Consider the following 26,682-nt stretch of genomic DNA (forward strand, 5'->3'; position numbering starts at 1 on the left):
AGTTTATTCAGCTGATTAGTCCATTGGAAATGACCAACCGTGACTGGTCAATCTGCTCAACGACAAATGCGATTGGTCATTTCCAATGGACTAATCGGCCGATTAAAGTTAATCGGAGTTTGGCCGAAGTGGCCCCGAGTTGCCCCGAGTGTTTACAAATTATACGTACTTATATGTGCCTCAGCCTTCAGGGACACTGCGTAAAATTTATGTCCGTTTCGATCAATTTAGGTTAGATCGATTATCGCTGATACCGTTCGGTTTAGATGCACAGATGAGCTGTGCTGGACGAAACGTAATCATCAGAGACCACAATGAATCCTGTTGCCTCATCAGCAAATGACTAAAACAACTAATAACAATGCTGAATAACAATGATAAATAGTGTGAATGACGTTATCTCCAATGCACCAGGTTATCGTACTTTTCTTCGCTGCATCCGATCGCCTTTGTCACGTTTCAACATGCAGCAAGCAGTTTCGTTACAGCGAAATTTTCTGAGACTGTCGGATAATATTCAGTGATCCACGCCGATCGGCACTGATCGATAAATCCAATTACTTTGGCGGTCATCTATGCATTATGGAGAAGCAGAGACAGGTATAAAATGTATAGGCCTTGCATTGCTTTCTTTTTCTTCATAATGACGTCAGATTATATTTATATGACAATTATACACTGATTATATATTATCTTACTTATATTTATTTATATTATGAAGTATTTTCTCATTTATATCTGATACACATTTAATATTTGTTTAGATTATAAATTTTTTTTAGTGATAAATAAAGTCAATAGCGATATTTCAGATTGAATTATAATGTAAGTTTAAAGAGTTATCGTATTCTTGTCCCTCTAGAAGAAGAAGCGAGATAAATCGCGCCGTTCGATTTTGGAGCATCAAATACCAGATGCTCCCACATTAGAAGAGTTCGAGTGCCTGCTTGGGGAATCGCCCACAAATTATCCCAAGGGTGAAGCTGTAGAAGATATAGAGAGCGAGTTGCATTCGGCCGCTATTGATACAGAAGTTTATGAAAAACAAGCTGCCGAGAGAGCAGCCCAGAAAAAATGCAGTCAGGAAGTTGAAGCGAATGAGGTTGAATTAGCAGTACGACACTCAATATTTATATAGGAAGCATTTCTAAAAACAAAAAGTGAAATTACATAAAATATTAACATATTTTTCAGGTGTTGCTGTTAGCTGAAGATTCTTATGACGAGCTCGACGCCGTCCAACCTTGTCCGGTGGCCGACAACACTGTAGATGATCAAATAGAACAAATTGATCAAATAGATGAAATGCAAGTAGCTGTTTCCACAATTCAACTGACAGACGTATCGTCAACTATTTCAGAGGAAGCCAGTCAAATAGTGCAAGAGTCCGAGGATACAATCGAAGTACCGACTCCGTGTGAGAAGACCCTGTCGAAGGAGACAGAAGTTTTGGAAGTTAAGAAAGATACGGCGAGTGCCTTCAAGGATGTCAGACCATTCACGGAGCAGCAATTGGCGTCCTTGTATCACAATCAGGAACTGATGTTGGTGGATGCTTTTGTGGCCGAGTTTACAGAGACGCAGTTGAGATGCGCGCCGCTGAGGCAGCAACACCGGCTGCACGAGCTGCTGATGAACTACTTGAGAGTGCGCAACCACCTAATCGCAAATTCGTACGAATTGGAGCGTTTGAAGAAGAGCTGCCGGGAGACGCAGAAGCAACTTTGGTGCTTAGAGAAGGCGTCGGAGACAGAGAATGGCGAGTGCCAAGATGGCAATCCCGTCACTGCCACTCATGAGTATTCGGTCGCTCATTTCAATCGGCAGGCGCTGATAGCGCTCTCCAGGACGCTATCGGCCATCAAAGACACCCTACACGAAAGCCAGGCGTTGTATTGCTACGAAGCAGAGTCGTTGCGTCTGCAAATTGAGCATTACGTGCAAAGAGTCGCTAGGAGCTTCAACGTGAGTTATCTTCTATCAAAACAAAGTCATTAGAACGTCAACTATCTAGCAATTCGTTTATTTTGAAGTTAAGAAGATCTGAGATTGAGCTCAGACTGGTCTAAACCAAATTTAAAAAAAATTGAACTAATCATCAAGTAAAACAGATACGATAATCTTATAATCCACACTGATTCTTCACACAGCTAAAAACTTATTCAAGTTGTTTTTCTGTTTCCAGGAGTTTGCCAATCTTTCACAAACCGCCCCAGCAAATCTTTTACCGGAGCAATCGCCATCCCAGACAGCTCCGCAGCTGGTCGAGCTTAGGATGTGCGTAACTGTCCTGTTCAACTTCCAACGTCGAGTTCTCAAAGACGGCAAATTCGTCACGGACACCAGAGAATGGCTGTCGAAACTGGTGGCGGTGCTCTTGAGGGTCGCTACCTGGCAGGATCATTTGTTTCTATTGAATCATATACTGCGATGTCCTGGCGGCGTGATGAACTGGGCCAAATCCTTCGTACAAGTGCCAGTGCCACCAAAAGTCTCGGGATTGAGTTCCTCGCCATTTAACGATCCATATCTCGAGCATATGATTGCCACTCTCGCAGTAATCCTGCTGCCAATCAAGGATCGAGATAAGTTCTTAGAACAGGTAAAATTAAGGATAGAACGTTAATCGTTTTAAGAAATCGATAGGATACTTTAACTTCTTAAATTGTTCTCACATTCTCGACTGAATTTGCTACACAGGTGCAAGTATCTCTGCAGGACACTGCAAACAGTCCAGGGGATACAGTGTGGGTGATGCTGGATGAGGAGGGCGAAGAGGACGAAGATATCGCTAATGTCGGCGCTAATCTCTATGAGAGTGATCTGATTTCTCTTCTTCATCAGATCCCGCTGGACAAACTTTTCGAGCAGGTGCTGTTTATTCAGCGCCAAAACGACAAGTACGAGCAGGAGGAGAAAGCCATCACGGACCATCACATGTTGCGTCTCTTCGCGTTCTACAGCGTGCTCATCAGACTTCTGAAGCAAGGCCTGAAGTCCTACGACTCGCCAAGATATAGGCAATTAGCGAAGAGGCTCAGCGCGTTGATCAGAGACGTTGTTCAATATGCCAGCGATCAGTGGGAAGCTTTCGACAAGAGCCAGGTATGTGAAATTGAAATTTATGGATTTGCAGAATTCTACAGATTAATATTAAGTTAAGAAATCAAAAGCATATATTCTTTTTTCTTCTTCAAATTTTGTTTTAATTTACCGAAAATTTAAATAAATGTTAGAGGTTTTTTCCACAACTTTATAATTTCTGGTATTGCATATCTTGTCGCTTTAAAAGTAATAATGCAATTTCATTTAGATAACCGACGAGTCAATGCTGGTGAAACTGCAGACCGAATACGATTGTTTTTTCCTGAGAGCGATCCTCTGCATATTCTCGTCCCGGCGTCTAGGTGCCTGGCAATATCTCGCCGCGATACCATATCATATTATATCACCCACCACTCTGTGGCACATCTTCTATATCCTGCATACTGACTCATCTGGTGATATAGCAACATCAAACACGTCAGTCTCAGGTAAACTATGATAAGATAATAATATTACAAATATTTCTTTTCTACAATTTTTTTTAATTCATCTTTTTATCTATTTTTATCTATGTCATCTTTTTAATCCTTTTTGTAAAAATAGATTATTAACAATGACTTGATGTCGTAGACTGGGAAACAGAGCTGAGTTGTCCTGAACTTCATAAACAATTTGAAGAGAAGCTGGGCAACTTACCCGGCGACGAGTCCTACTTTCTGCTAACAACTTTTGCTAACATGGCCATGGCTAGAGGCTATAAAGACTACGATTTTGTGAGAACAACTACGATTGATCTATTTCAAGTATGTTAATACGGAAGTATGTTAAAGTACATATTTGAATATAATTAGTCAAATAATTTGCCGTTAATACGATAACGACGAAACATTCTACATATAAGTAAGAAAATTTAACAATTTATGTCTTACAAATATTCCTGATTCATTGTAAACTCAAATTTTGATCTTTAAAATTCTGTTAAACTTCATCTAATTAATTGAATTACAGATTGGATTTCTCAGCGAGAAAACTCAAGAGTCCTGCTCGAAGGACGCGAGATCGCTTTTATCGAACTTGACAAGCAAATATCCTACTCTCTTGTCTGATATCCTGCAAAAATTAAGGGACAATTTTGTATCAGTTGGAAAGGTATAATTTTTGTTTTGTATTATAATTTTCTCTCTACATTGTATTCACTAAACTCTCTCTCAAAGTCCTGTATAATTCCACATGCAAATTGTATTTACTAAACAACTTTATTATATTTAAACGAGATTTGTATCTCAATTAATATCTCTTATAAAATTACTTAACAGAAATACATATATAATTAAAAAATATATATAATATTTGTAATAATAATAGGCTAACTTATCACTGAATTAAATTTTCAGATAACTTGTGTATATATATATATGTATAATTTCAATGATTTTAGTTGAGTTTGTATTTGTTCACGGAGTTGAAGATAGGAATGTGGGTACCGCAACAGCAGGACATAGCAATTCTCTCCACCTGGTTGCATCAACATCCTTTAACTTCATCCGAAAGCCATCTGGCTCGATTGGTTCTTACACATTTAAATTGGGGCCTCGACACGTGAGTCATTTCGGTATTTCTAACGTTTTTCGGTTTAAATCTCGAAAAAGATAAGGACATAAAAATATCCCATTATTATGCTCAATTTTAAGTTTCTCAAATTTATTTGTCTATTCCTCTTCTCTTTAAATATTTCATCTGATCGAATGTTCTGTGACACAATTAAATGTATCTTTTCTATTTTTCAATTAATTATCGAGAAACTATAAATCCAAAATTAATGATTAATATATGATCAATCTTTCTCTTATAGAAATGACAGTCTGTATCTTCCGATTGATCTGCATCGACAAGTGGCACTGCTGATTGTCGAACTTACAATGAAACACGTGCCCGACACTCCAGTACAGACGGCTTCGTTGTTAGCTGAAAGCATGAAGCAAGTGAGTTGTCAATTGTTAAAAAATTAATATAAAATGAATTAAAAAACCACTTTGATTTAAATATTATACATTTATACAATATAATACACGTATTATTAGCTTTATATATTACAGTTGATATTTTAGAGATTGAGAACGACTATATCGCTATGTCATTGACAAAAAACACGTTCATTAATAATAAGCAAGATCTCAAGTTTATTTTTTATTTTGTCCCAGGTTTCCTCAATGGTGAGACCTCAGAACAGCGAGCAAGCATTCAGCCTGTGGGCATGGGAGATGATTAATAAACTGAGGCTGCATCAGTTGGACCGATCCGAATCCGTGTGTCAATATACCATCTCGAATCCGGCTGAGGGTCTTTCTTGCGTGCCTAACATGGAATCGGACTCCTTCTTAGAGATTCTAGTGAAAGGAGTACGCGAGAAGCAGCCAATCGCGAGCTACGTCTCCGTATTGATGACCCTGTGGGGTCACTCGGTGCCGCTGATCTGCGTCGAGGGTTTCAGCCAGTTGCAAACCTTGCAGTGCTACTATAAATACGAGCAGGTGCTGATATGTCTGCACCATGTGATACCGTTGTTTCTCGAGTGTCCAGATTCCTTACTGAAGAACGACAAATTTGTCAGCTTGATTGTGCCGCTCATCAACGCCGACCGCACGTATATGAAGATAGCGAAGAACCTGATCGCCCCGGAATTCCCCGGCCCGATTCTCAAACAATTCTCGAACATGATTGAATCTCATTTGCATCATTACAAACGGTAGGCACAAACGAAACGTATTCACATAATGTATGTAATACTAAATATACGAATAAAAAATATAGAATAATATTATTATAGATTGGATAGTTGAAAAATAATTATTTCTACATCGATGATTACAGGTATTGCTTGAATAGTCCGGACCGTTTCGTGCACCTATGGCTAAATGTATTGATTCTCGTCCAGGACTGGAACAAAGACCATAATGTAATGTATTTGATGGATAGCGTGATCCGTGCGGCGTTCTTTCACTTAGAAGCCAGGGCGATAATGGAGAACATGTTCCAAAATCTCTTCTGCGTAAGTTTTAAGCAATGTAATTATATATCACATATACAATATCATAGAAATTAGCTAAAGTTTAGCAGAAAGTAGATTTCACTTTTAGTAGTTTTGTATCAAATACTAAACAATTGTAATTTTCTATTATAATAATTGTAATTATAGTTGTTTCATGTTTTTAACAAAATATTTATTTTGTTAGCCTGCTATAGACGGAAGTAATGAGGTACGACACATAAGAAACAATTTTTCTAATCTATATTATTTTTTCAAGTTAATAGTTAATTTTTCCAAGTTATATACTTACATAGATAGTTAAAAAAAATTTTAATATTTATAAATTTTATAAAATTAGATATTGCATAGTTTTAATATTATGCAAAAAATGATTTCTTTTATTTGATATATATGGAGGGATAAAAGCCATAGTGGTGTAAGTCAAATTTTTCAAGATATTGACTCGTGTGCATAGATGCAATCTATATAATATATAAATTGCATTTATGGCACACGAGTCAATATTTTAAAAAATTTGACTTACACCATAGATGGGCTTTTATCCCTCCATATATATATGTATATAATTTTATGCAGTTTAATAATATAAATTTTCGGTTATTACTATCATACTTAATACTTACTACTTACTTAATTCATAGAATATATCGTCCAATCGGGCGCCCGGGTCGTTTGGATCATTTCTGAGTTGGGCAACAGGATCTTCTAACTCAGCAAGCCTCCTTGGTGGAACCGTTCCAACAATATGGCTCGCTTATCAAATTCTGTCAACAGAGCAATATGATAGGGAGCTTAAAACCGGACTGTGGCGCGAGATCCTGCGAGAACTGTCAATGCAATCCAAGATATCTTTAGACACTGCGCTCAAGGTTTAAAATCAAGCGCATAATTATTAAACATACTCCAAGTATGTAAAATTATAACTATGAAAATTATTTCAGAGGGCCTGTGCAACAGTGAAGATTACTCCGTTCGGAGTAGGCAACCTGGCTATTTATCGCTGGTCCCAGCAAGCCCTTGATACACCCATGGATCATTCCATTCTGCCTCTCTTGTGGCAGAATTTTTTTAGCTTGTTCCTCGCACGAGCTCCTACCATCCCAGGGTGATTATTATTGCCTTAACAAAGCAATAGTTGTCATATTATTACTCGGCATAATTTAATATTTTATTTTTAATTGCTCCAGATCTATGGACAAAGGTGGGGTCGGAGAAAAATTTTTTGAGGGGATGATAAATCTAAGCTACTTGAAGAAGTTGAAGAAACGACTGCATGAAACGACAGAGTATTTCCAAATGAAAGGAGAAAAGGACACGGACAATGGAAAACCGATCACGGATGATCGGCGTGTATTTTATTTCAGTGCTGCAAAGTAAGTGAACGCATATAGAGAGAATGAAATATTTTTCTTGAAAATATATCTTATGGAACGATATTTAATGCAGGTTTTATAAAACATTGAGCCTTTGGTTGGAGGAACCTCGTCTTCAAGAACCGGGACTTTATCTTCCAGCCCTGCCACCGCAATATATGTCACAGAGGCTAATTCTACTAATGCAAGGAGATCGAGTAAGTCAATCGTGCTCTCAAATGACGTACGACTTCGCATAGTATAATACCGTTAATAATAATACTAATTGCCAACTTCCAGACCCTCTGGCTGGAATACGTCGACTACTGGGCGGTGCACCAGAGCCAACTTAAAGCCGTTTGTGAGTGGGAACGTGCGACGTTCCGCGATCCCGAGAACCAGTACCAGAAGTTTTCTCAGCCTTCGTTGAACGCAATAGAATCGATCGAACCTCTTTGCAGAATCTTCCGCAGGCTGAGCTCCTACGAACCGCCGGTTCCACCGCCGCCCTTGAGCCGCAATCAGCCGGTGCTGGGCTGCGTAGCCAGGGAATGCCTTTACAACTCCGCTACCGTTATCGATCTAGTCAAACCACATCTCAGAGTCATCCTCGACTATGCACAGACCTACAGTCTCATGGTATCCGAGCACACCGCGGCGGACTGCAGCTTCCTCGAACTAGCTCCAACTCTCTATCGGATCTATGAGAACCACGTTACCTTGCATGCTCTCTGCGACCCTGCGCCATCCGGTCAGAGGCGCTCTAGATCAGGCACGCCTCCCACTGTGCATTGTGCAGGCCCGGCGATCATCGAGATCACAGTAAAGAATATTAAATATTAAAAGATTTATAAATATACAGGCATACTTTTTTATGTAGTAATTTTTATCCGAATCAAAATTTTTAAACTATGTTTTTAGGAAAAGTTTATATTTTATAGGTTGAGGAAGCGCACGTCAGCGAAGGCGTGGACCATATGATAACCCAGAACCGGGCCGAGTATGAGAATCTCTTAGTGAAAGCTAGTCAACCGCCACCCAGCAAGGTCACTCTGGGCTGCGTTTTCACCGATCATTTAATCGCGTAAGCAGAGTTTAGCCAGATTGATCTTATACGATCACACTTTTTAATTCTCGTCTATTTTCGTTCTTCAGGATATTGGAGCACGAGTTAGCTGTCAGTCGTACTAACGAAAACACCACTGTATTACGCAAAGTACAAGAGAGTGGAGTCAAACTGTTCTATCATTTAGTAGAATTCTATACGGAAGAAGCAGCGCTATGCCCTCCCACGAAGCAGCTTATCACTACTTGCTTGGAGAAGCTGGGACAGGTGCGTATTAAATCTAAAATTTCGGTATTTGCTGGGAATCTAAATATATACAGGATGGTAAAAACATTTCTCAAGTATTAAGAATTTCCGTTCTGTTCTAAGTTGTTCATCAGCGGCGAGGAAACCCAGGGTCCGCAATTACTGAGCGCTATAATTCAGAGGCCTAATCTCGGAGGTCTGTTGGGACCACACTTTACTCCTGTCGCTGGAGGAGCCTCCACATTCTTGCAAATGTATCAAACCGTCGTGGACCTGTCAACCGGGTCCAATGTCGACTTGTGCTTCGTATTGCTCTCGAAGGTAAATAGTCGAACTAAATTATAATCTTCGATTACGACTACTGGATTATTATTGTCTCTGTTGCAGTTTGACGTCGGCAGCTGGCTGAACTATCGCCGTCCGCGACTGAGCGAAAGATCTACCTTCATAGATCTAGTTTCTAGGGCGTTGTGCGACATAGGCTTGACTCCTGAAGAGGAAAAGCTGATGCTGCATGAAGTGAGTATCTTTATTCGTATGTTGGATCTGATAACTTAAATTTAATTAGATCGAAACTTATAGAAATTTAATTAGATTAGAAACATTGTTACATTTATTTCCATCAAAAGGAAAACTCTAAATTATGATTATTATTGACGCAGCTGTTTCGAAACCATCTACGACTCATTCTTCTGCATGAATTCCCCGAGCATTATGGTGAAGTATTGAGCGCAGTGCTGAGAGGATCTGAGAGCCAGAATCTGTCTCTGGATGTGTGGCGCGACTTGTTGGGAGCTCTCAGCGGCAAACCAAGGAATATCGCGCCCTCCCAAAATCCTGCCAAAATCAGAGACGAAATCAGGCACTACGCTACGGAACAGAGGCTGCTGTCTCGCCAAGAGGTTTGATTTCACAAACAATTTTGTTGTCGGGAATGATTATGCGTGTACAAAAAGAAACATCTTACATTTACTGCTTTATTTTATACGTAATAATAAAACAAAACTTGGTATCCATGGTTCTATGATACTTTCATGCAATTTCAGATGTACGATACTGCTGTGCTTCTAAGCCGACACTTCATGAAAGAGAGATTGCAATATGGATTATACGGGCTTTTTCCGAAGTACAGAAGTTACAACGAACCATTGACCATATTTTTGGGCATGATCGGTCACGCTCTAGTCGTATTGACGCTACAGGCTGATCGAGGGTCACTTGCTGATCAATGTAAGCCAATATTCCATTGAAATCTTGAAATTTTTAATATCTTAATAGCCACATAGCTGTCTGAACTTAAAATCACATCTAAAAGACTTCGTTGCACGTTCTTCCAGTGTGCGAGAAGATCTGGCCGGTATTAAGCGAGATGTACGCACCATGGATCACTCCATACTGGACGAGGAACCTGCGGGAGCCAACGGCCGCGTGGATCCAGCAATTGACGGACGACAGGTCGGTGCTGCTACCGTGGATCATTACCGACGGTCCTTACGCGAATCGTACGATGACGATGTTCGCCGAGTGCATTCGTTTCATCATCGACACCATGCCGGCATCTAGTAAGATTCTCAGCTTCGTATGGCAATTTTACGTGGCCAACTATGCTCATGCATCCGTCAAGGACCATGTACTGAACGTTGTGCATGGTAACTTGTTGTCTCTTCCTTGGGATCGCTTCTACCCTGCTACCAATGATGTCGAGTTAATGATCAGGGTCATTGATCAGTATCTGCCGGACTGCCATTTGTTCCTCGGAAGCATCTTCGCCTGGGTCAACTGGTCTGCCTGGGTCAGTGAATTAACCACGCAACCGTTGCCGGTCGCCGCCAGGATGCACGTTTGTCTGTTGAACCTGTTAGTGAAACTATCCAATGAACCAAACGTCAGACAGGTAAGACAGAAGAGGGTAACTCCAAAACTTGTGAAATAAAGTAGAATTTAAGAAGGATATGAGGATATCTAATTTTCAATTTACAAAAGATATAAACTCGCTAAAGTATTTACTGAAAGAGAGATAAAACTTCAGCTGATGGAACCAATCTTTTAGAACGAGAAGGCGGTGCAGTTAGTCATGGAAGCCGAGAGCTTCTCTTGGCACTTAATCGACGCCGCGGCGTACGACCAAGTGATTAACTGGCATGTGATGAGTTGCGATCCTAAAGTGATCCTATGCCTGGGCAAAGACCAGACTCATCCTATCGATACAGCCGTCAATAAGTAAGTCTAATTCAAAGTGTACTCGTAGCGTAAGAATTAATACTATGTCAAATATAAAAATAATTTAATATGCAGCTTGCTGAAGATAGCAGCAGCCTATGATCCTGCGGTGAAACACTTTCATCCTACCACCCTGAAGAAGAGACAGATGTATGTGCGTTCCTCGATGAAGTTACTGATCAACTGCACCACGAGGCACAAGTCCCTGCTTTCGACCAACAGCAAAGCGTTCACTAACACGTTGTCGCGGATGCTGGACGAGATGGAAACCGTTATCACCAGCAGTGAGTATCTAGGTCTCAAAACTAAGTAATTCAAGAATCTAGGATCCAATAGTCTAGCTTGCTCAGATTTAAAAACCTTTCTTCTTAAACTGCTGTTGTAATATCAATTTTTTCTGCTTAGCTGTCTCTGAGTCGCAACAGGTTGCCGAGGCCGGTCTGCTAATCACTGAGCTTTTGCATTCAATCAATCAGAGTGGAGCGCTGGTCGATTACCTTCGCAGCAGTTGGACGGTATGGTTGCTAGAACGAACTGCTAGCAGCCCGGTGCTGATGGGAGTGTTAAGAGTGATCGGAATGGCAGTCGCTTCCTCGTCCACTCTAGGTCACTTCATGGAGGCTGCCTTGGAGGCTTATTTCAAATATAATAGTAAGCAACTGATCAGCTATTCTCGTGTAACGTTTTTCCTGTTTTATTCATTAGATTTAGCTTATTTATTTATTACACTACGCTCTTTTTCAGTAACGGAAGACGTTCGACCTACATGGGCTTCGGTATTGATGGTCCTACAGTCCGTAGTACCGCGTCAGCCGCCATTAGAGTCCGTGCTGGTGTCAGAGGGAAGACTGCTAGCCCTTTACTCTGTATTACTGAAGAGACTTCCGTCCTGCAGAGATATCCGGGAGGAGGGCATGCTTCTGATTAATTTAGTGGACTGGATTAGCGCTATTAAAACCACGTGAGTGATTCTGAAGAATAAACCGAATAAAATCCTAAGTAAGTTTACGTTAATAACGAATTTTGCTTATCCAGAGATATCGTAGAGGAGAAACTGCCTTTGCTGTGGGCGAAAGCATGCGAGCTGGCCTATAGGCAGTGTCAGTACAGTGAGAACACAGTGATCGCTGCCAGAGCCTTGAAGGGATTAGCACGAGCATTGCTAACAGTAGCGGACGATGCGGGGCAAGGATGGGGTATCCTGGGGGCTATTGGACTAAGAAAAGGCTCTCAGCTCACCGTACGGTAAGCTACGGCGATATAATTATCGAAAAGTAGGTTTATATTCCCCTCATACTCTTAGCAGCCTCGATTGCCCGCTCGATTTTCAGGTGCAAGTTCCTGAGCCGCGCTACAGCCGTCTACTGTTTGGCACAATTACCAGAATCCAAGTCCGATCAGCAATTAGTGAGATACACTCCACACTCGCCCGGTGTGGCACCTTCAAGATCGACCGATCCGGACACGATGGAGATTCGTCCTAGCGCAGAGGCTGTGAAAGCAATGCAGAATCTGGAGGGGCTCCTGATGAACAAGCAGTATGTAGAGCTACGGGGAGATGTGGAGAGAGCCATTAGACTCATCAGGGACTCCGCCAACTCACTTCACAATGCAGTAGAAATTGTTGGCGCACTCACCACGGAGCTCTACAATCAAAGATACCTGCATGTGCTGACAGAGTGATACTAGTTTTATTTAAATTTAGCGACGGGCTGACAAACGCCTCGAATCGTTTCGAAGCGTGATACACATGACCTCGTAAGATTCTCGATCGTAAGTCGAGTTTTGAATGGTTGTATTACGTCTTTCAAAATTTTCAAACGTTTCTAACTCCTCGCAATTGATTTTAATGTTTCAAGATTTTTCAAAATTTGCAAAAATTTTCAAAAATCGATACTGAGTATTTTAAGGAAATTCTATGATTAAATTACTTGAAAACTTGCGTGATTGAATGCCCATCATTACGTAAATTTCAAATAACGCGTTTAAATTGAATGCTGTAATAACTCGTATCAGTTTTGTAGATTGAGATTGCATTGTGATTATTCATTTATATATTATAATCGAACCCTGATCTCTGAAAACGTACAATCGTGATGTAATTTCAATCTTAAATTTAATTGCGTAATATGGACTTAGGATAAGTCGCGTCTTATTGTTTAAATTTTTTTAGATCTGTACCGATCTCTCTAGTCACGAAGTTCTTTCTTTAATTCGAGACATTGTAAAATCTAGCATGCATTCAATTTAAATGACCACAGTTACATAAATAGAGTTACGTATAATAATTAAAATGATATTTAAGGACGCAATTGTTATTTACATTTAACGTAAAATTTATTATGCATTCGACTTGCGTCATCGATGCTTTGGTACCTGCGTACATAAATTCTGTTGTGTTGAATCAATGAAATATTTGGATTTATATTTACATATCACATTGAGATTTTGACAACGCAATTAACTTATGAACGCGATTAATATAATTTCGTTGTTGATATTGCACGAAGTCATTTAAGAGCTGTCATAAGAAATCGTTGATGAATAAAGAGTCGATTATTAAATGAATTCTTGATGTCAAGTCGTCATATGAAACTACGATGATACTACAATATGAAGTACAAATTAACAGAAGACTATTATTTTTATACAAGATTTTAAATTGATATTACAAGATTTATAAACAATTTTTGTCGTAATAATTTACAAATAATTACAATATTTTGCCAAAATTTTAGAATAATGATATCTTGAGTTTCAAAAATCCATAATACTAGAATTCTTTAACATTATCGCATTAAAATTTCAATAAATTCTATTTATTGCTACAAAAGATAGTCCAAAACACCGAAATTTATCAAATCTTATAATTCAAAGTTCTAAGAGATTCGCAAGACTATCCAATCTAATGGAGTTAAAAACGAACCATGTCCAAAAGTTTCACTTGAAATTCACAAGTCTCTTTGTTCCTTATAAAATCCAATTATAACTATCATACTTGTAACATACTACGACGTGCATTCCGTAGCAATTGTGAGGCCTCGCCGAGCGTGTAGTCGATCAGCTCGCACTCAAACTGATCGCTGAAAGCATTCCTGAAGATTGGCAGCACGTCGGTGACTGTAACGTCCATGTCTAGCTCATTAGAAATGCTGGTCACGCCTTTACCCTCGATGCCGCACGGCACAATATGATCGAACCACTTGAGATCGGTATTGCAGTTAAGCGCGAGGCCATGGGTGGTGACGTAGCGGCTGCCGTGGACGCCTATGGCACAGATCTTGCGATCGCCGACCCAGACCCCGGTGTCCGGCGAGGTCTCGGCCTTGATGCCGAGCTCGGCGCACACGCGGATCACCATACGTTCCACCTCGTGCACGTACCACCTGACGCTGGTGTGGAACTGCTTCAGGTCGAGCACCGGATATGCCACCAGCTGACCGGGTCCGTGAAAAGTGATCAGCCCGCCGCGATTTGTCTTCCAGAACTCTGCACCGAGGTTCCTCAGCTTTCTCTCGTCTTCCTCTGTGTATCCCTTGTTCCGTATCCCTACTGTGTACACTGGCTCATGCTCCAAAAGTACCAGCGTGTTTGCCGTTTCGCTCAAACGCTTATGATGGTGTTCTGATAAAGCTTTCTGCAATTGTAGACCGACCCCGTACGGCAAGCGGCCACCCAGCAAGACTTTTACCACTCGTGAACGCATCTTGACGACATTCGGCAATGTTAAATTGGATGTTCTTTAAAGCCGAGAAGCGAGAATTTCGTTAGATCGAAGGATTCAACGAGTTCTCATCGTTCTGGTTCTCCTTCTCTATGGCGACAGCCTTCTCCTGAATTGTCGTGTAAAGCAGAAGAGATACCTGTGTATGAAGACATTATTATTTTGACGGAGATGATTCTTTCGCGAATCGCAGTCTTGATATTTTCACAGTGACTTTAATGTTCTATTATCTTAATGTTTAACAGATTTTCTATATTAAATTAATATTATTTTTTATACTTCACTATTTTATTAACATCAGAGTGTCTTTAACTGAACGTACATAAGCATCCGTGGCTGCGTAACTTTTCTGGACGTCACTAAGAGGTTGCATATGCCACCTGCTCATTCGCACCTCGGGATCTTTGTTGATTTTCTTCTTCAACTGGATATATAAAGATTTTGCCCTGATTTTAATTTGATCTGTCGAAATGCCATAAAGCAATGCAAAGTAAAATATAATACCAAATAAGCGGTCAATTTTTCCAAACTCCAACGGCAGGATCGCTTCAAGACTTGATTAGCGTAAGTCCCACAGTCCAAACAATTATTCTCTACCACTTTCTGAGCAGGAAACTCCTTAAAATCTCTCCCGAGCTTCCACACGTCGCTGCAAAATATTAAACACGCGATTATTGGCTACTATTTTTTGCACGGAGAAGAACCGCTCGCGAAAGAGCGCAGATAATGCCAAATGAAATTTGTAAAGTAATGGAACAATGACTACTGCTCACTACAGAATAACAGATAATGCAACATATTTGAATGAAGAAAATTATATATACGCTAGTGAGTTTCGACATTACGGCGCACACAGAATTCATTGGTTCTTGATAAACTGAGTTGAATGTGATAACGCAAAATCCTTTGTTTAATGCTACTCAATCGCATATGGAATTTGACGAGCAGAAAGTGAGTGAGATGATGTCAATGTTATGGAAAATTCTAGAGGTTTAAAAAATTATCTGGATTATTAATAATTGGAAAATTCTAATGCTGCGTTTTAACGGAGGCCTCTCAGAGAATATGTTAATTTTTTTATCTATGCATATATTATTGTAGCTCCTCTAATATATTGAAAGAACATCTGTTTGCAATATGATTTTAAGCATGATTCAAACAAGATTTTTTTGGAAATAATTTATCGCGTCTTTCAAACAAAACTAGTCTCTCAAAGAAAAATGAAATTTCATTATTTAGTTAATAATTACTGACTTTTTAACATTGACACCGACGAGCTTGACTTTCGGATGATGCAAGAGTTCGACGAATGCTGCCGGGAGCTTCTTGAGCGAATAGATGTACAGGAGATAACACGCGTTGTTCTCCAAGCAAATTTGCACCAGCGCCGTCTTCCCGCTGCCAGTTTGGAAGTTGAACGGCCACTCCAGATCGAAACCTATCGGTATGATCTCCTTCTCGCTGCGCCTCACTTCTTGTCTGGAAGAAAGATTAGAGAGACACGTAAAAAATCCAAGTTCTTTGAAAATTTTTATCTCAAATTTTCTTCTTTTTCTATATTTAGACTGTTATTTGCATGCTTCTGAGAAATATTCTGTGTCTTCCGCACTCACAGGAGATCGTCGCAGATCTGGGCACAGTCGAAGAAGTCATCGGCGAACTGAATGCGTCCCTTGAAGACAATCGGAGGCAAAGTTTTTACGTCGGGCTCTCTTTCAGGTTTTGGTTGCTCCAACTTCTCCTGCAGAGAAATCAAGAATTATTTTTATCCATTAGAGAGATAGAATCAGAATAATAAAAAGTAGATAAACGCTAACGTTAAATAAATGGTTTTCAAAGTTAAGAATAAACTGAAACTTTCTCAAATAAAACATAGACTATGTGTATGCATTATTTTATATTTTTAATTGCAAGAGGCATACATACACAATTATACTCACACATTTAAATACCCTTATTCACTCAAGCTTTACATGAAAGTAAGAAAAGTCCATAGTGGAAAAATATATGTAAAACCGTGGAAATATATCATCCTAGATCAAGTGATTGACAAACTACGGCTAGTGGGCCAAATTCAAGCTGTTTTTTGTGCACATAATAACAATTACTATTATATTTTAAATTCAATGACAAATTTTAAAAAGTCAATAACAAATTTTCTCTTTTGTTATGTAAATACCTACATATTCTGGGTCTCTCGACCCACATCTAAAATATTTACTATTTGACCCTTTACAGAAAAACTTGTCAACCCTTATTATACAGAGAAAGAAGTCTCCAACGTCAGGCTATTTCATCATATCATCATAACAATTTCGTCATATCAATTGATGCGTTCGTTCCAAGTTTAAGTTTGGAAAATGGAAAATGCTCCATTTCCACTACTCATATTTGCGCGAGGCCAAGCACCTCGTTGCACCAACGACGGCAACGACCGACCACTCAATAGTCGCACACACCTTCAGATGCTGCGGCAGGTTCCGCGGCGAGCGACGCAATCCCACGGGTCCCTCAGGTCCCTCGGGCACCTGCAACACAGCCACAGCCGTAGATCGCGTCAGAATTATGAAACACGACGAAGAAGGGACGCGCGCGCGTAACTAACCTCCTCCTTGCCGAGGCGGCCGGCACGTGTCGTCATCGCGAAGGGGGAGAGAAGGCGGCCGGACTCGTTGACTCCGAACGGATCCGCCGTACGGGACAATCGGGCCCGGTGTCTGGAATCGCTCGTGGACGCGTGCTTCGTCCTGCCGCCGGGACCTCGACGGTGACCATGATGTCGCGTCGCCGGTTTCTCCAGATTTCCCGCCAATTTCCACCTGGCGAACAGCTGACGCCCTGTTACACGTCGAGCGAACGAAGCGATCAGAAGCGATGAAAGAAAGGGGAGAGGGAGGTGAGATAAGGAAGGGGAAAAAAGAGATACCGGTTGCGGGAGAAAAAAAATTAAGAGATTGTTGCATTTTTCACCCTTCCTTCTTTTCTCTCCAACGTCTAATTTTACGCCCATTTCATTTTAGGCACAATGTAGCGCCAGAGAGGTTTCTCTTTGGTAGTGCGGCTGTAAAGAATAGGGCCTGAGAAGGGAACAGGGAAAACAGTGGGGACGCGCAAAACGTTAATTTTATTTTTATCGAATTTATTTAAATAAGATCTCGAACCACGTCAAAGAATTGCTCACACAAACTTGCTATTTATATATTTATATATAAGTTATTTAAGCGTTATATTTTTGCTCCGACATAAATATACATATGCAATGATTCTAATGTTGATGACGTTTTCAGGGTGTCTTAAGAGATCTACGTATTGACAACAGCACTTGTCTCTCCCCCTTTCACTCGCATACATTCTTCCTCTCTCTCTCTCTCTCTCTCTCTCCTCTCCGTTTCCTCTATGAAATTATATAAAGACTACAGTTTCACGACATCTGACTACTCGATCGCTATTTATAATGTATACATATCTCACGGCGTTTCCGAGCCACATGGAAATCCGCGACAGTCCTCCTTCGCCCGTTTCTCTTTCAACTTTTCATCGTTCAAGTAAAATGACATGGGGAAAAAAATACTAACAACTAAATGAATTAGCAGCCAACGAAACTCGTATTCTCTCGACTAAAACTGTCAGATCTTCATAATCAGACTTCCTCATCACTAATGAATGTAGTACAGTTAGTGATCTCCTCGAGACGGCCTTAAACAGGGTGTGTAGAAATTGAAAACCTGCGAGAATAATTGTCTCATCTGAATATTCTAAATCTTATGCTCGACTTTTGATTGGATGAGGATGCACACTGCCAATTCCCAATCTCCTGCACCACTCTGCCTGTATATATACTCCGTTATATTACAGTGACGCATGTGTACGCGTGACGTTAAACCGTTTGCATACGATCCAACGATTTCTACGATGAACGTGTGCATAATAGTACGTGTATTCTTGTCGCCCATTTAGCGCTAAATGTAGAATATGAGCGTTAACATTATTCATAACAAATAAAAAAATTAAATCAATAAGACATTATTCAATTATATTAAAAGCTTATATCAGTAACGATATCACAAGTTGTGCTCAAATTACCACAGAATGCAATTAATATATTACGAATACACACGCTGGACAGCAGGATAAAATCCGAGTCACATTTGAGCATTATATGCTATATAAAGTGAGATGGCGAATCAGTGCGTCAACTTGAATGTAAAATAACGCGAATACGCTAAGAGAGTTCGATGCAGTATACAAATGTATGCAAAAATTGTTGGATTGTATGTAAACAATTTAACACAAGCCAAAGTATCTAACCGCTTTACATTTAATTACAATCTTATTGCCCGGGGGCAGAGACGGGTATGCGACATCGTCTTTCTTGCGAGCAACGTTGTGGCAAACTCAGTCGACTCCGTGTTCGAGACGATCCTGAGTACCCGTCGGTAGCCCATCCTGCCCATCTGCTACTCGCCGGCCCGCCACTACTGTTGCGTAATTCTGAAGACCGGCCCGATCCTGAGGAAAAATCTGCGCAGCACCGATCTGAGCTCGGGCTTGAGATCGAAGCACATGACCTCGCAGAGGGAAGGATAGCAGGTGGAGGCGTGGACCGCAAAGCGGTGATCGCTCATCTTGAGGATCCGGGTGAGCAACAACAGCAGAATCGGGGTCCAGGCGTCACGGTGGGCCTCGTTGGCGAGCGCCAGGAAATATTCCAAGGCCTCGCACGCCACCTCGACCAGCCGCGCCTCGACCTTGGACCAATCCGCGCGATGCGCCTCGTCGCTGTACATTTTAAAGAGGATACGCAGCGCGCACGCGAGCGACTGCGTCTCCTGCTTCAGCAGAGACGGCTTCATATTGCCGCGAAAGCTGGCCTTCCACAGCACGTTACGCTGCTCGTGATCCGAATTGAAGCTCTTGGCGAAGCGATGCGATCGCAGCAGACACTCCACCAATTGCAGGAGATGATTAGTCGCCAGGGCACAGTACATGCCCTGCTCCTCCTTCTGCTGATCAGCGCCGGCCCTAAAAATCATCAATTGCGTTACGTATATTATACTGTACGTTGTAAATTTTAAGAGATCGACGCAACGATGGAGCACTCACTTTACAAGTTCCGACGATTTGCCGTTCAGCATGTCGGCCTGCGCGAGCGCCAGATTCTCTTGATCCTCCTTGCGCGACGTCGCCGGGTAAAAAACGATATTATCGATGGTCTGTATCAACTCGAGCTGAACTACACATTTGATTTGCAACGCAGAGAAGAGCTTCGCCTTCGGCAAGGTCTCAGTGTTCAAGCTCTGTGCGCTGTTGCTCCTCTTCAGAATACCAACGTGAAGGCCGTCGGACTCGCCGGTAATCACGTCGAGGTCAGATTCCTTGTTCGGCGAGTGCGGCTTCCACGTGAGCAGCGCTGACGGTAGAGTGCTCTCGAAAATGTCCAGGACGCATTGGCAGGTCTTCTCCCAAGTCTGCTCGTCGAACTTGATGCCATTGCTGATGACCAAATTCTCCAGACAGTTGGTGCCCGATCGCGCCAACTGTTCGTTGTCCTGCTGGACGCACCAGAGAAGCTGGAAATAGAGCTGCGCCAGCAACAAGGGACCCAGGATATCGTAGAACTGTGAGAACACATCCACGATAGCGTACAGCGCGTGATTGCACGTTGTTGTCATCCACTCAGCTTTCTGCAATATTTAATAGATCGTTTACGTGCCTAGATGTTCAAATAACCTCTGAAAAAATACATTTATATTCTCCTTCTTTTTTATCTTAGAAATTATATGAACCTCAGTATGCTGTTCGGGCAGCTTCATATTGTCAAAGATCCTGAAAAGGACCTGGAAAAGGTCCTTCCACCAATGAGGCTTGAAGGACGCACCGTGAGTTTTGACGACATCGAAGAGTACCGTCAGCGCGCGCGTCCTGACGTCCAACTTACATCTACTCACAACGCAGGATAATTCAAACAGCAGCGGGAACCATCCTCTTACCTATAAAAAAAGAAAAAAGAAATAAAAAACATGTCACAATTCAAATGCGAAATAAACAAGCTAAGATAACGGTACCCAAGCTCGATCTTCCTCAGAAACCATCCCGCTGTCGTCCATCATACCCTCGGCAAACAGATTGGGATTCGCATCAATATAAGAAGCGCAGGAGCGTATTAGCCGGATTGCCTCCATGCTGGTGTCCGGAAAAGAAGCATTGCACGCAAACTCGCTCAGACATTTAACAGCGTCTTGGAAGGAGTCCACCATGATGCTAAAGTCCTCTGCATACAGCTCATCTACGGATCATATACTCGAATTATATAATAACAATGATAGGGTTAGCATAATACGTTTAAAATTGATATTATTCTAGATGGTGATTGAGTAGGAGAAAAACGACGTAAGTACAGTGATATTCTCCAAGGCAGGCATAAAAATAAAACTCACTGATAATTTTGCCGGTCATGTTAAAGGCCAGCTCGACGACAGATTCATCACGATCACTGGCCGCGTGGTGGAAAACACTGAAAATGTTCTTCCAACCGGATCTGATATTCGGCGCTTGCGAATGAACAATCTGCGCCACGCATCTCACAACCATATCTCTAATCACAGGCGATCTGAATCACAAATCAAATTAAATCACAATTAAACAATAGTTAGAATATATTATGCAAAATTATTATAAATACAATACTTAACATATTCTAGTAGATTGACTTTATGTTTACTTAAAAAATGTTTACTTAAAAAAATTAAGAACGTGGGTAAAATTATATATAATATATCGAAGTACATAATTACAATTACAAATTACGGTTACAAATTAAATAAAAATGAACCAAGATTAATTATAATTAAAGAATCAAATTATATTACCTGTTCTTTTTCATGATGTGCTCGAACGGCCTGAGGAAGTCTTTTTGGAATCTGAAATTGGCAAACTCGCCCTTCTCAATAAACTTGGTGGCCAGCTGCCTCAGAGAATCCACCGCAAAAAATGCGATATCCTGTCGTGGACTGCATCCCACCCTGTCGAAATGATCGCCGAGGACTTGCCAGATCCTGGACCACTGTAATCTAATACGACCCATGTTGTAGTACGAGATCTCGACGATCTTCGTAAGAGAGAACATGCGCGGTTGCGTGGGGTGTGCCAGCTCCTCAAGAGATACCTGATGATTATTAATCATGGTTAGACATTTATTATGCAATTTGTATTATGTAAGAATCATTGAGCGAAGAGAGAAAGACCTGACAGAGAGCCTTGACAAATTCGACAATGGCATCACCATCGAGTCTCGTCGAGCCGGTGAAGATACGATCTACGGCTACGACGACGCTCTGCGAGCTGGTTTCACCGATGGACTCCTTCACGCTGGGGTCCAACGAGCTCAAGTTGAGACTGTTGGTCTGGTGCGAACTGGCAGAGTGTGCGAGATTACCGAAGTTCGCTAAAGGCGAGGGAAAGTGCGGTTTTGACGGTGGGCCTAGCAATTGTGGCCGTACTCCAGTACCTATCAGCTGCGCCAATTCTAACTGGGAGATGCATTTGACGACATCGAGCCACGAGCTGCCTAGATAGTTGCCATCGGTGTGAGCTACTGTGATGAGAGTCTTGATGGTATCGATGTTCTTCGCCTTCATTTCGGTAATTGGTGAATTAGCCGTCAACAAGGTGAATCTTGCCAAAGCTTGTACATAGGCATCGCGCTCGAGGCTCATATGAAAGATGCAGGCGATACGAATGGCACATCTAAAATAACATATATAACATATAAATAATATAAAGCACGAAAGGCACAGCCGTATAAATCTATTTTCCTTCGTTTCTCAGATTTCTTCTCACCTGATACCGTCCAAGCAGAGCGACGCGATCTCTGGATCGTCGCAGTCTTGAAGTCCGACGCTGAACGCCGCGAGGAATGGCGTCCAGGCCATTTTGAACATCGGCCGCACGTGTTCCAGATGCTTCGCCGTAGTGAATGGTGCCTGAACATGACTGACAGATTCCATCAAATTCTTCGCCGCCGTAGAAATTACTTCCATTTCCATGTTCCATAACAATCGTCGTTTCTTTTCACTAGATATCAGCTGTTTGCCGGCGAGCCGGCTATTATTAGGATTCGACTTCATCTTAATCTCGTTGCCAGCGATTTCATCGTAGATCCTAGATAGGTATTCCTCAGGGAGATCCTCATTGTCGCTGATGCGCCGATTAAGCCTGATGAATGAAAGAAAATAAAAATAAGAAAAGACTCTTCAAGTCTATAATTATAAAGAGATTATACCATTTGATTTGATATAAAGAGCGATTCCTATGCATTTTTATATTACTAATTATTACATAATATTAATAATAATAAAATGTAATAAGAAAAAATTAATAAAAATATACTAACAAAGATAAACTTAAATACAATAAAATTTTCTCAATATTAATAATTATATGTATGTAAAACATAATTTTTTAATTATAATTAACTTTAAAAATTGCTATACGTACTTGATGTATTGTTCTTTGGTCATTTTATTCTTAACCTGCGGGGAGTGCAAATCGGTGGTCAGCATTATGATAGAGAAGCCGAGAACGTAGGCTGTATCCGCGCTCGTGAAGAGGCCGTTGTTAGGGTTACACTCGCAATAGCGACTGGCAAACTTTTCCATTAGTCGGTCGATCTTCTGTGCCTCGCCGGGCAGCCGAAAGCCCTCCAGGAAATACCTGAGTGCGGTTACTAGATCGCGTTCGGCAAAGTTCATCTGATCGATGTAATGGTACATTACCTGTGCAAACGGTATAACAAAATTAGTCATTATCTTAATTAATTAACAACAATTAACAATAATTATCGCGCAATAATCATAACATGATTTAGAGTTGATCAACCATGGTCGCTATTTATGTCTATAATTAGTATAGTCTATTAATTTCAATTGTTCTCTCCTCGTCACCTGGTTATGATTATGGTCGCCCAGAAAATCTCCAATGGCGGTCTTGTCGAGCCGCTCGTCCAGGTGCAGCCACCTGGCCACGTCCTCCGGCAAAGTACCGAGCAGTCCTTGCTCCTGCAAGTACTGCACACCCTTGCCGGGCTTCCGGCTAAAGATCTCGATACCGGCCTCCCATACCTCTTTCTGTTGTTTCTGTACTTCATACTGCTCCGGCGAGTCCGGCACCTCCTTGTTGCCAGTCAGACTGGAGTTGGCCGACGAGAGGCTGCCAGCGCTGCCGTAACGCGGTAACGGGGTCTCCGGCGTCGTATCCGGTGGATCTGACAATGGTTGCTGATCCGCTGGCACGCTGGGATTCACGTAAAGATCCCGACTCCACTCCACCATGCACTTCAGAATAGACACGAGGCACTCGAGACCACGGATGCGCATGGATTTCTCCTGAAAGAGCAAGACACTAATATTACAAACAAAACTTTATATTGCTTGTCTCGAAGAACATTCTCTGTTCCAAATAATACATCTATCGTGTCATCCTCTTTCTTATAACGCACCTGATTTGGCGATGCACCTAGCTCCAGAGCTTGACGACCTTGAGCAATCTTAGAGAGATCATTGACGAGCCTCTCGAAGAGATTCGCTGCTGAGAGATCGCAATCGTAGTTAACGTAGATGTCGACGACGCTCTGGGCATCCGCACAGATCCTCGTAAGCGCATGTATGACCATCCACTTGTGCTCGAAAGAGCTGCTAGAGGTCTCGAGGATGTTCATAAAGATCTCCTTGAAGAACACCTCAATCTGCATCTTGAGGTGCATCTTGAAACGGGCGAGCAGCGCCAGGAACAGTGCCAACGACAGCTCGAACACTTCCGGCACCGAAGACACGCCATTCTTCGACAGCGCGACACACAAGTACTGTTTAATGGCGATAACAAACATCTCGTTAGAGCGCAATATTGGACCGGCATTCTGCAAGATTCCCAGAAGTAACTGAAGCGACAAGATCTTGGAACGGAGCTCGTGCGATCTTGGATCGGGAGTGCCGTCCGGCAGCGGTTTCATAGAGAGCTTGCAGAGAGCGCGAAACACCAGGAACGCATCCTTTTGCAGCACATGGGTGAATTTCGCAGTTACCATGTTGTCATTCTCAGCGGCCGCCTCGTCACCGTTGTCCTCCGGACTGCCGTTCTCCAAACTGACTTCCTCTTCCAATGGCACCACGGATTTTACTACATCATCAAGAATACTCTTAACAATTGTTTGAGAATCAATGTTATCATTACTAGGAGCATTCTCTGGACTTAGCTCGGCTTCAGTTTCGCCGTTTGCTATGACAGAACCCTCCTGCTGATGTTCCCCATCAAGCCTCACGTTCTCTTCCTCCGCCTGAGTCTCCATTCGCGCGAAGATCACGTTGATCATCTGCGTGAGAGTCGCACGGGCTGTTGTTTGATTCACCAGGTTGCGCGACGCCAAGTAAACGTTGTAAACAGTACGAATTGTCAACAGTACCGTACCCTCGTGTACCTCCACATGCTGGCTTGTCATTACAGTCAGCAGAGCTTTAATAATCTGCAGCTGCACACCTTCATCGGTCTGTGGACCGGTGAAGCAACCGCAGATTGTCTCGACAATGCGCACAATCAGCAGCTTGTTAGGCTCCGTTGAATCAGGCACATTGCCAGTGAGATGGCCATATGCGATTAACTTCTGCAGGCAGTCCAGTGCTGTCACCACAATCCGCGGTGACTTGCTCTGACATGCTAACTCAAATGGTAAGAAGTACTTCTCAGCGGTAATGACATTTGAGTCGCTCTTGGGCTGTGGCAGGGCGTTTGAGATAACCTCTTTACCCTGCACAGCTGGTACATCTTTGATCTCGTTACGGAGGTCCTCTGCAAGATGGAAATATATGAGTGACAAACTTAATTAGCAACTATCGCTTATAGCTACAGGCTTATAGCTACAAGTTGTACGCTTGAAAGGTCTCTCCTTACCGAGTGCAGACTCGCAGGACTTCCTGAGCTGTGAGAGGTGCGATCTCTTGACATCTCGGTCGGCCAAAATCTTTTCCAAAGCTCGGACGATAAACATCTCTCTGGTCTTGGAGTTATTTTGCATCGTCACTTCACTTCCCACGCGGCAGCTCGAAATCCACGCGCTCGTTCAATGCTGGTTTTTCAATGTGTCAACATTAGAGCAGACTGGCGAATGGCATGTGACTATGCTGCGGCTGGCCGTTGGCCAACATCTTTCGCCACCTTCTCTCTTACTACGCGACCCCTTCTTGCGAATCTGAGGACATCACGCACAGACGTATGTCCGATGAGCCGAGGTAGGACAAAGCCGAGGAAAATTCCACAGGTATAAAATCACTCACCTAAGTGATAAAACGACAACCTGAACCACATCGAATTTTTTCAGAACGGCTTTTCAGGAACAGCACCGCGAAGCGCGGTCTCCTCGAGAATGATGTTACGTGGCCTATAACATCATCCGTCACTGGACTTCAAAACAGGACTCGAACAGAAATTAGACGACGACAGAAATCAACCGACACTCGCGCTGACAGCCATCGAAATGTAACCGCGGATGATGACAACAGTGTTACCAGATGATTCGCGTGACGCGACCCCCTAAATATATTTCGTTTTCCCCTAAAAATCCCCTAACAACTCCTACCAATTTCATATGTAGACAATGGCCGCGTTCAGCAAACACAACTGTTGAGTTCGTCTTATCAACACTCCGCGTTGATTGGTTGGTTCTAAAAGTTAAGCCTTGTGTACACGATACTAGAAATCGGTCCGAGTTTCGGTTTAAAGCCTGGTGTCCACGATGCAAGAACTGTGTCCAAGTTTCGATTTAAGCCAATCAACTTGCAGCTCTTACAGAAAAGTAGCAGTTTCATTGGCTTAAATCGAAACTTGGACACAGTTCTTGCATCGTGGACACCGGGCTTAAGCCAATGAAACTGCTGCTTTTCTGTAAAGCCTTGTGTACACGATACTAGAAATCGGTCCGAGTTTCGGTTTA

General features: G+C 42.0%; 4 protein-coding genes across 6 annotated transcripts; 1 reads left to right on the forward strand and 3 right to left on the reverse strand.

Annotated features, from left to right (window-relative positions):
• Positions 1-152: 152 nt before the first annotated feature.
• On the forward strand, positions 153-13,546 carry Epg5 (ectopic P-granules autophagy protein 5). Of its 3 annotated transcripts, none has more exons than XM_071715265.1 (31): positions 153-600; positions 863-1,114; positions 1,195-1,965; positions 2,186-2,602; positions 2,701-3,105; positions 3,314-3,533; positions 3,676-3,848; positions 4,054-4,194; positions 4,484-4,644; positions 4,898-5,027; positions 5,247-5,791; positions 5,917-6,094; positions 6,279-6,302; positions 6,736-6,963; positions 7,036-7,199; positions 7,282-7,467; positions 7,541-7,664; positions 7,747-8,268; positions 8,388-8,530; positions 8,602-8,779; positions 8,882-9,079; positions 9,146-9,277; positions 9,421-9,660; positions 9,805-9,988; positions 10,096-10,652; positions 10,809-10,978; positions 11,054-11,262; positions 11,384-11,629; positions 11,723-11,939; positions 12,014-12,223; positions 12,310-13,546. In XM_071715265.1, the coding sequence occupies exons 1-31, from the start codon at positions 583-585 to the stop codon at positions 12,659-12,661; spliced, it is 7,695 nt and encodes a 2,564-aa protein (XP_071571366.1). In that variant the 5' UTR covers positions 153-582; the 3' UTR covers positions 12,662-13,546. The 3 variants fall into 3 exon arrangements, with proteins under 3 accessions (XP_071571366.1, XP_071571367.1, XP_071571368.1); XM_071715266.1 differs by having other exon boundaries at positions 863-1,102; XM_071715267.1 differs by lacking the exon at positions 6,279-6,302.
• On the reverse strand, positions 13,291-14,684 carry Lipt2 (Lipoyl(octanoyl) transferase 2). The gene has a single exon (XM_071715278.1). The coding sequence runs from the start codon at positions 14,682-14,684 to the stop codon at positions 13,971-13,973; it is 714 nt and encodes a 237-aa protein (XP_071571379.1). The 3' UTR covers positions 13,291-13,970.
• A 16-nt stretch (positions 14,685-14,700) lies between these two features.
• Positions 14,701-17,541, reverse strand: Wrnexo (WRN exonuclease). The gene is made up of 7 exons (XM_071715276.1): positions 17,308-17,541; positions 17,162-17,230; positions 16,316-16,443; positions 15,957-16,181; positions 15,207-15,351; positions 15,025-15,126; positions 14,701-14,841 (listed from the first exon to the last, which is right to left on the reverse strand). The coding sequence occupies exons 1-7, from the start codon at positions 17,341-17,343 to the stop codon at positions 14,746-14,748; spliced, it is 801 nt and encodes a 266-aa protein (XP_071571377.1). The 5' UTR covers positions 17,344-17,541; the 3' UTR covers positions 14,701-14,745.
• A 279-nt stretch (positions 17,542-17,820) lies between these two features.
• Positions 17,821-26,246, reverse strand: Sec71 (ADP ribosylation factor guanine nucleotide exchange factor Sec71). Its single transcript, XM_071715268.1, has 13 exons — positions 26,027-26,246; positions 25,644-25,941; positions 24,199-25,541; positions 23,645-24,085; positions 23,199-23,476; positions 22,542-22,916; positions 21,947-22,448; positions 21,572-21,867; positions 21,140-21,312; positions 20,768-20,988; positions 20,489-20,692; positions 19,806-20,386; positions 17,821-19,724 (listed from the first exon to the last, which is right to left on the reverse strand). Exons 2-13 carry the CDS (start codon positions 25,765-25,767, stop codon positions 19,178-19,180), a joined length of 5,085 nt encoding a protein of 1,694 aa, XP_071571369.1. The 5' UTR covers positions 25,768-25,941; positions 26,027-26,246; the 3' UTR covers positions 17,821-19,177.
• Between the last annotated feature and the right edge of the window lie 436 nt (positions 26,247-26,682).

This window comes from Temnothorax nylanderi, unplaced genomic scaffold, assembly GCF_030848795.1.
Source record: "Temnothorax nylanderi isolate EJ_2023f unplaced genomic scaffold, tnyl_v1.0 TNYL_tig0158_pilon, whole genome shotgun sequence".
Classification (NCBI taxonomy): Eukaryota; Metazoa; Arthropoda; class Insecta; order Hymenoptera; family Formicidae; genus Temnothorax; species Temnothorax nylanderi.

What these genes read in the sequence shown, in the direction of transcription:
- Sec71 (XM_071715268.1), bottom strand. Translation starts at nt 25,767, where the DNA reads ATGCAAAATAACTCCAAGACCAGAGAGATGTTTATCGTCCGAGCTTTG. An exon ending in CTCTGCTTGGACGGTATCAG is followed by an intron (nt 22,449 to 22,541) that starts GTGAGAAGAAAT and finishes ATGTTATTTTAG; the next exon opens with ATGTGCCATTCGTATCGCCT. An exon ending in CACATCATGAAAAAGAACAG is followed by an intron (nt 21,313 to 21,571) that starts GTAATATAATTT and finishes TTTGTGATTCAG; the next exon opens with ATCGCCTGTGATTAGAGATA.
- Lipt2 (XM_071715278.1), bottom strand. Translation starts at nt 14,684, where the DNA reads ATGCGTTCACGAGTGGTAAAAGTCTTGCTGGGTGGCCGCTTGCCGTAC.
- Wrnexo (XM_071715276.1), bottom strand. Translation starts at nt 17,343, where the DNA reads ATGACGACACGTGCCGGCCGCCTCGGCAAGGAGGAG. An exon ending in GCCGCCTCGGCAAGGAGGAG is followed by an intron (nt 17,231 to 17,307) that starts GTTAGTTACGCG and finishes GCTGTGTTGCAG; the next exon opens with GTGCCCGAGGGACCTGAGGG. An exon ending in CAGATCTGCGACGATCTCCT is followed by an intron (nt 16,182 to 16,315) that starts GTGAGTGCGGAA and finishes TCTTTCTTCCAG; the next exon opens with ACAAGAAGTGAGGCGCAGCG.
- Epg5 (XM_071715265.1), top strand. An exon ending in CGGCGATCATCGAGATCACA is followed by an intron (nt 8,269 to 8,387) that starts GTAAAGAATATT and finishes TATATTTTATAG; the next exon opens with GTTGAGGAAGCGCACGTCAG. An exon ending in GGCTTATTTCAAATATAATA is followed by an intron (nt 11,630 to 11,722) that starts GTAAGCAACTGA and finishes GCTCTTTTTCAG; the next exon opens with TAACGGAAGACGTTCGACCT.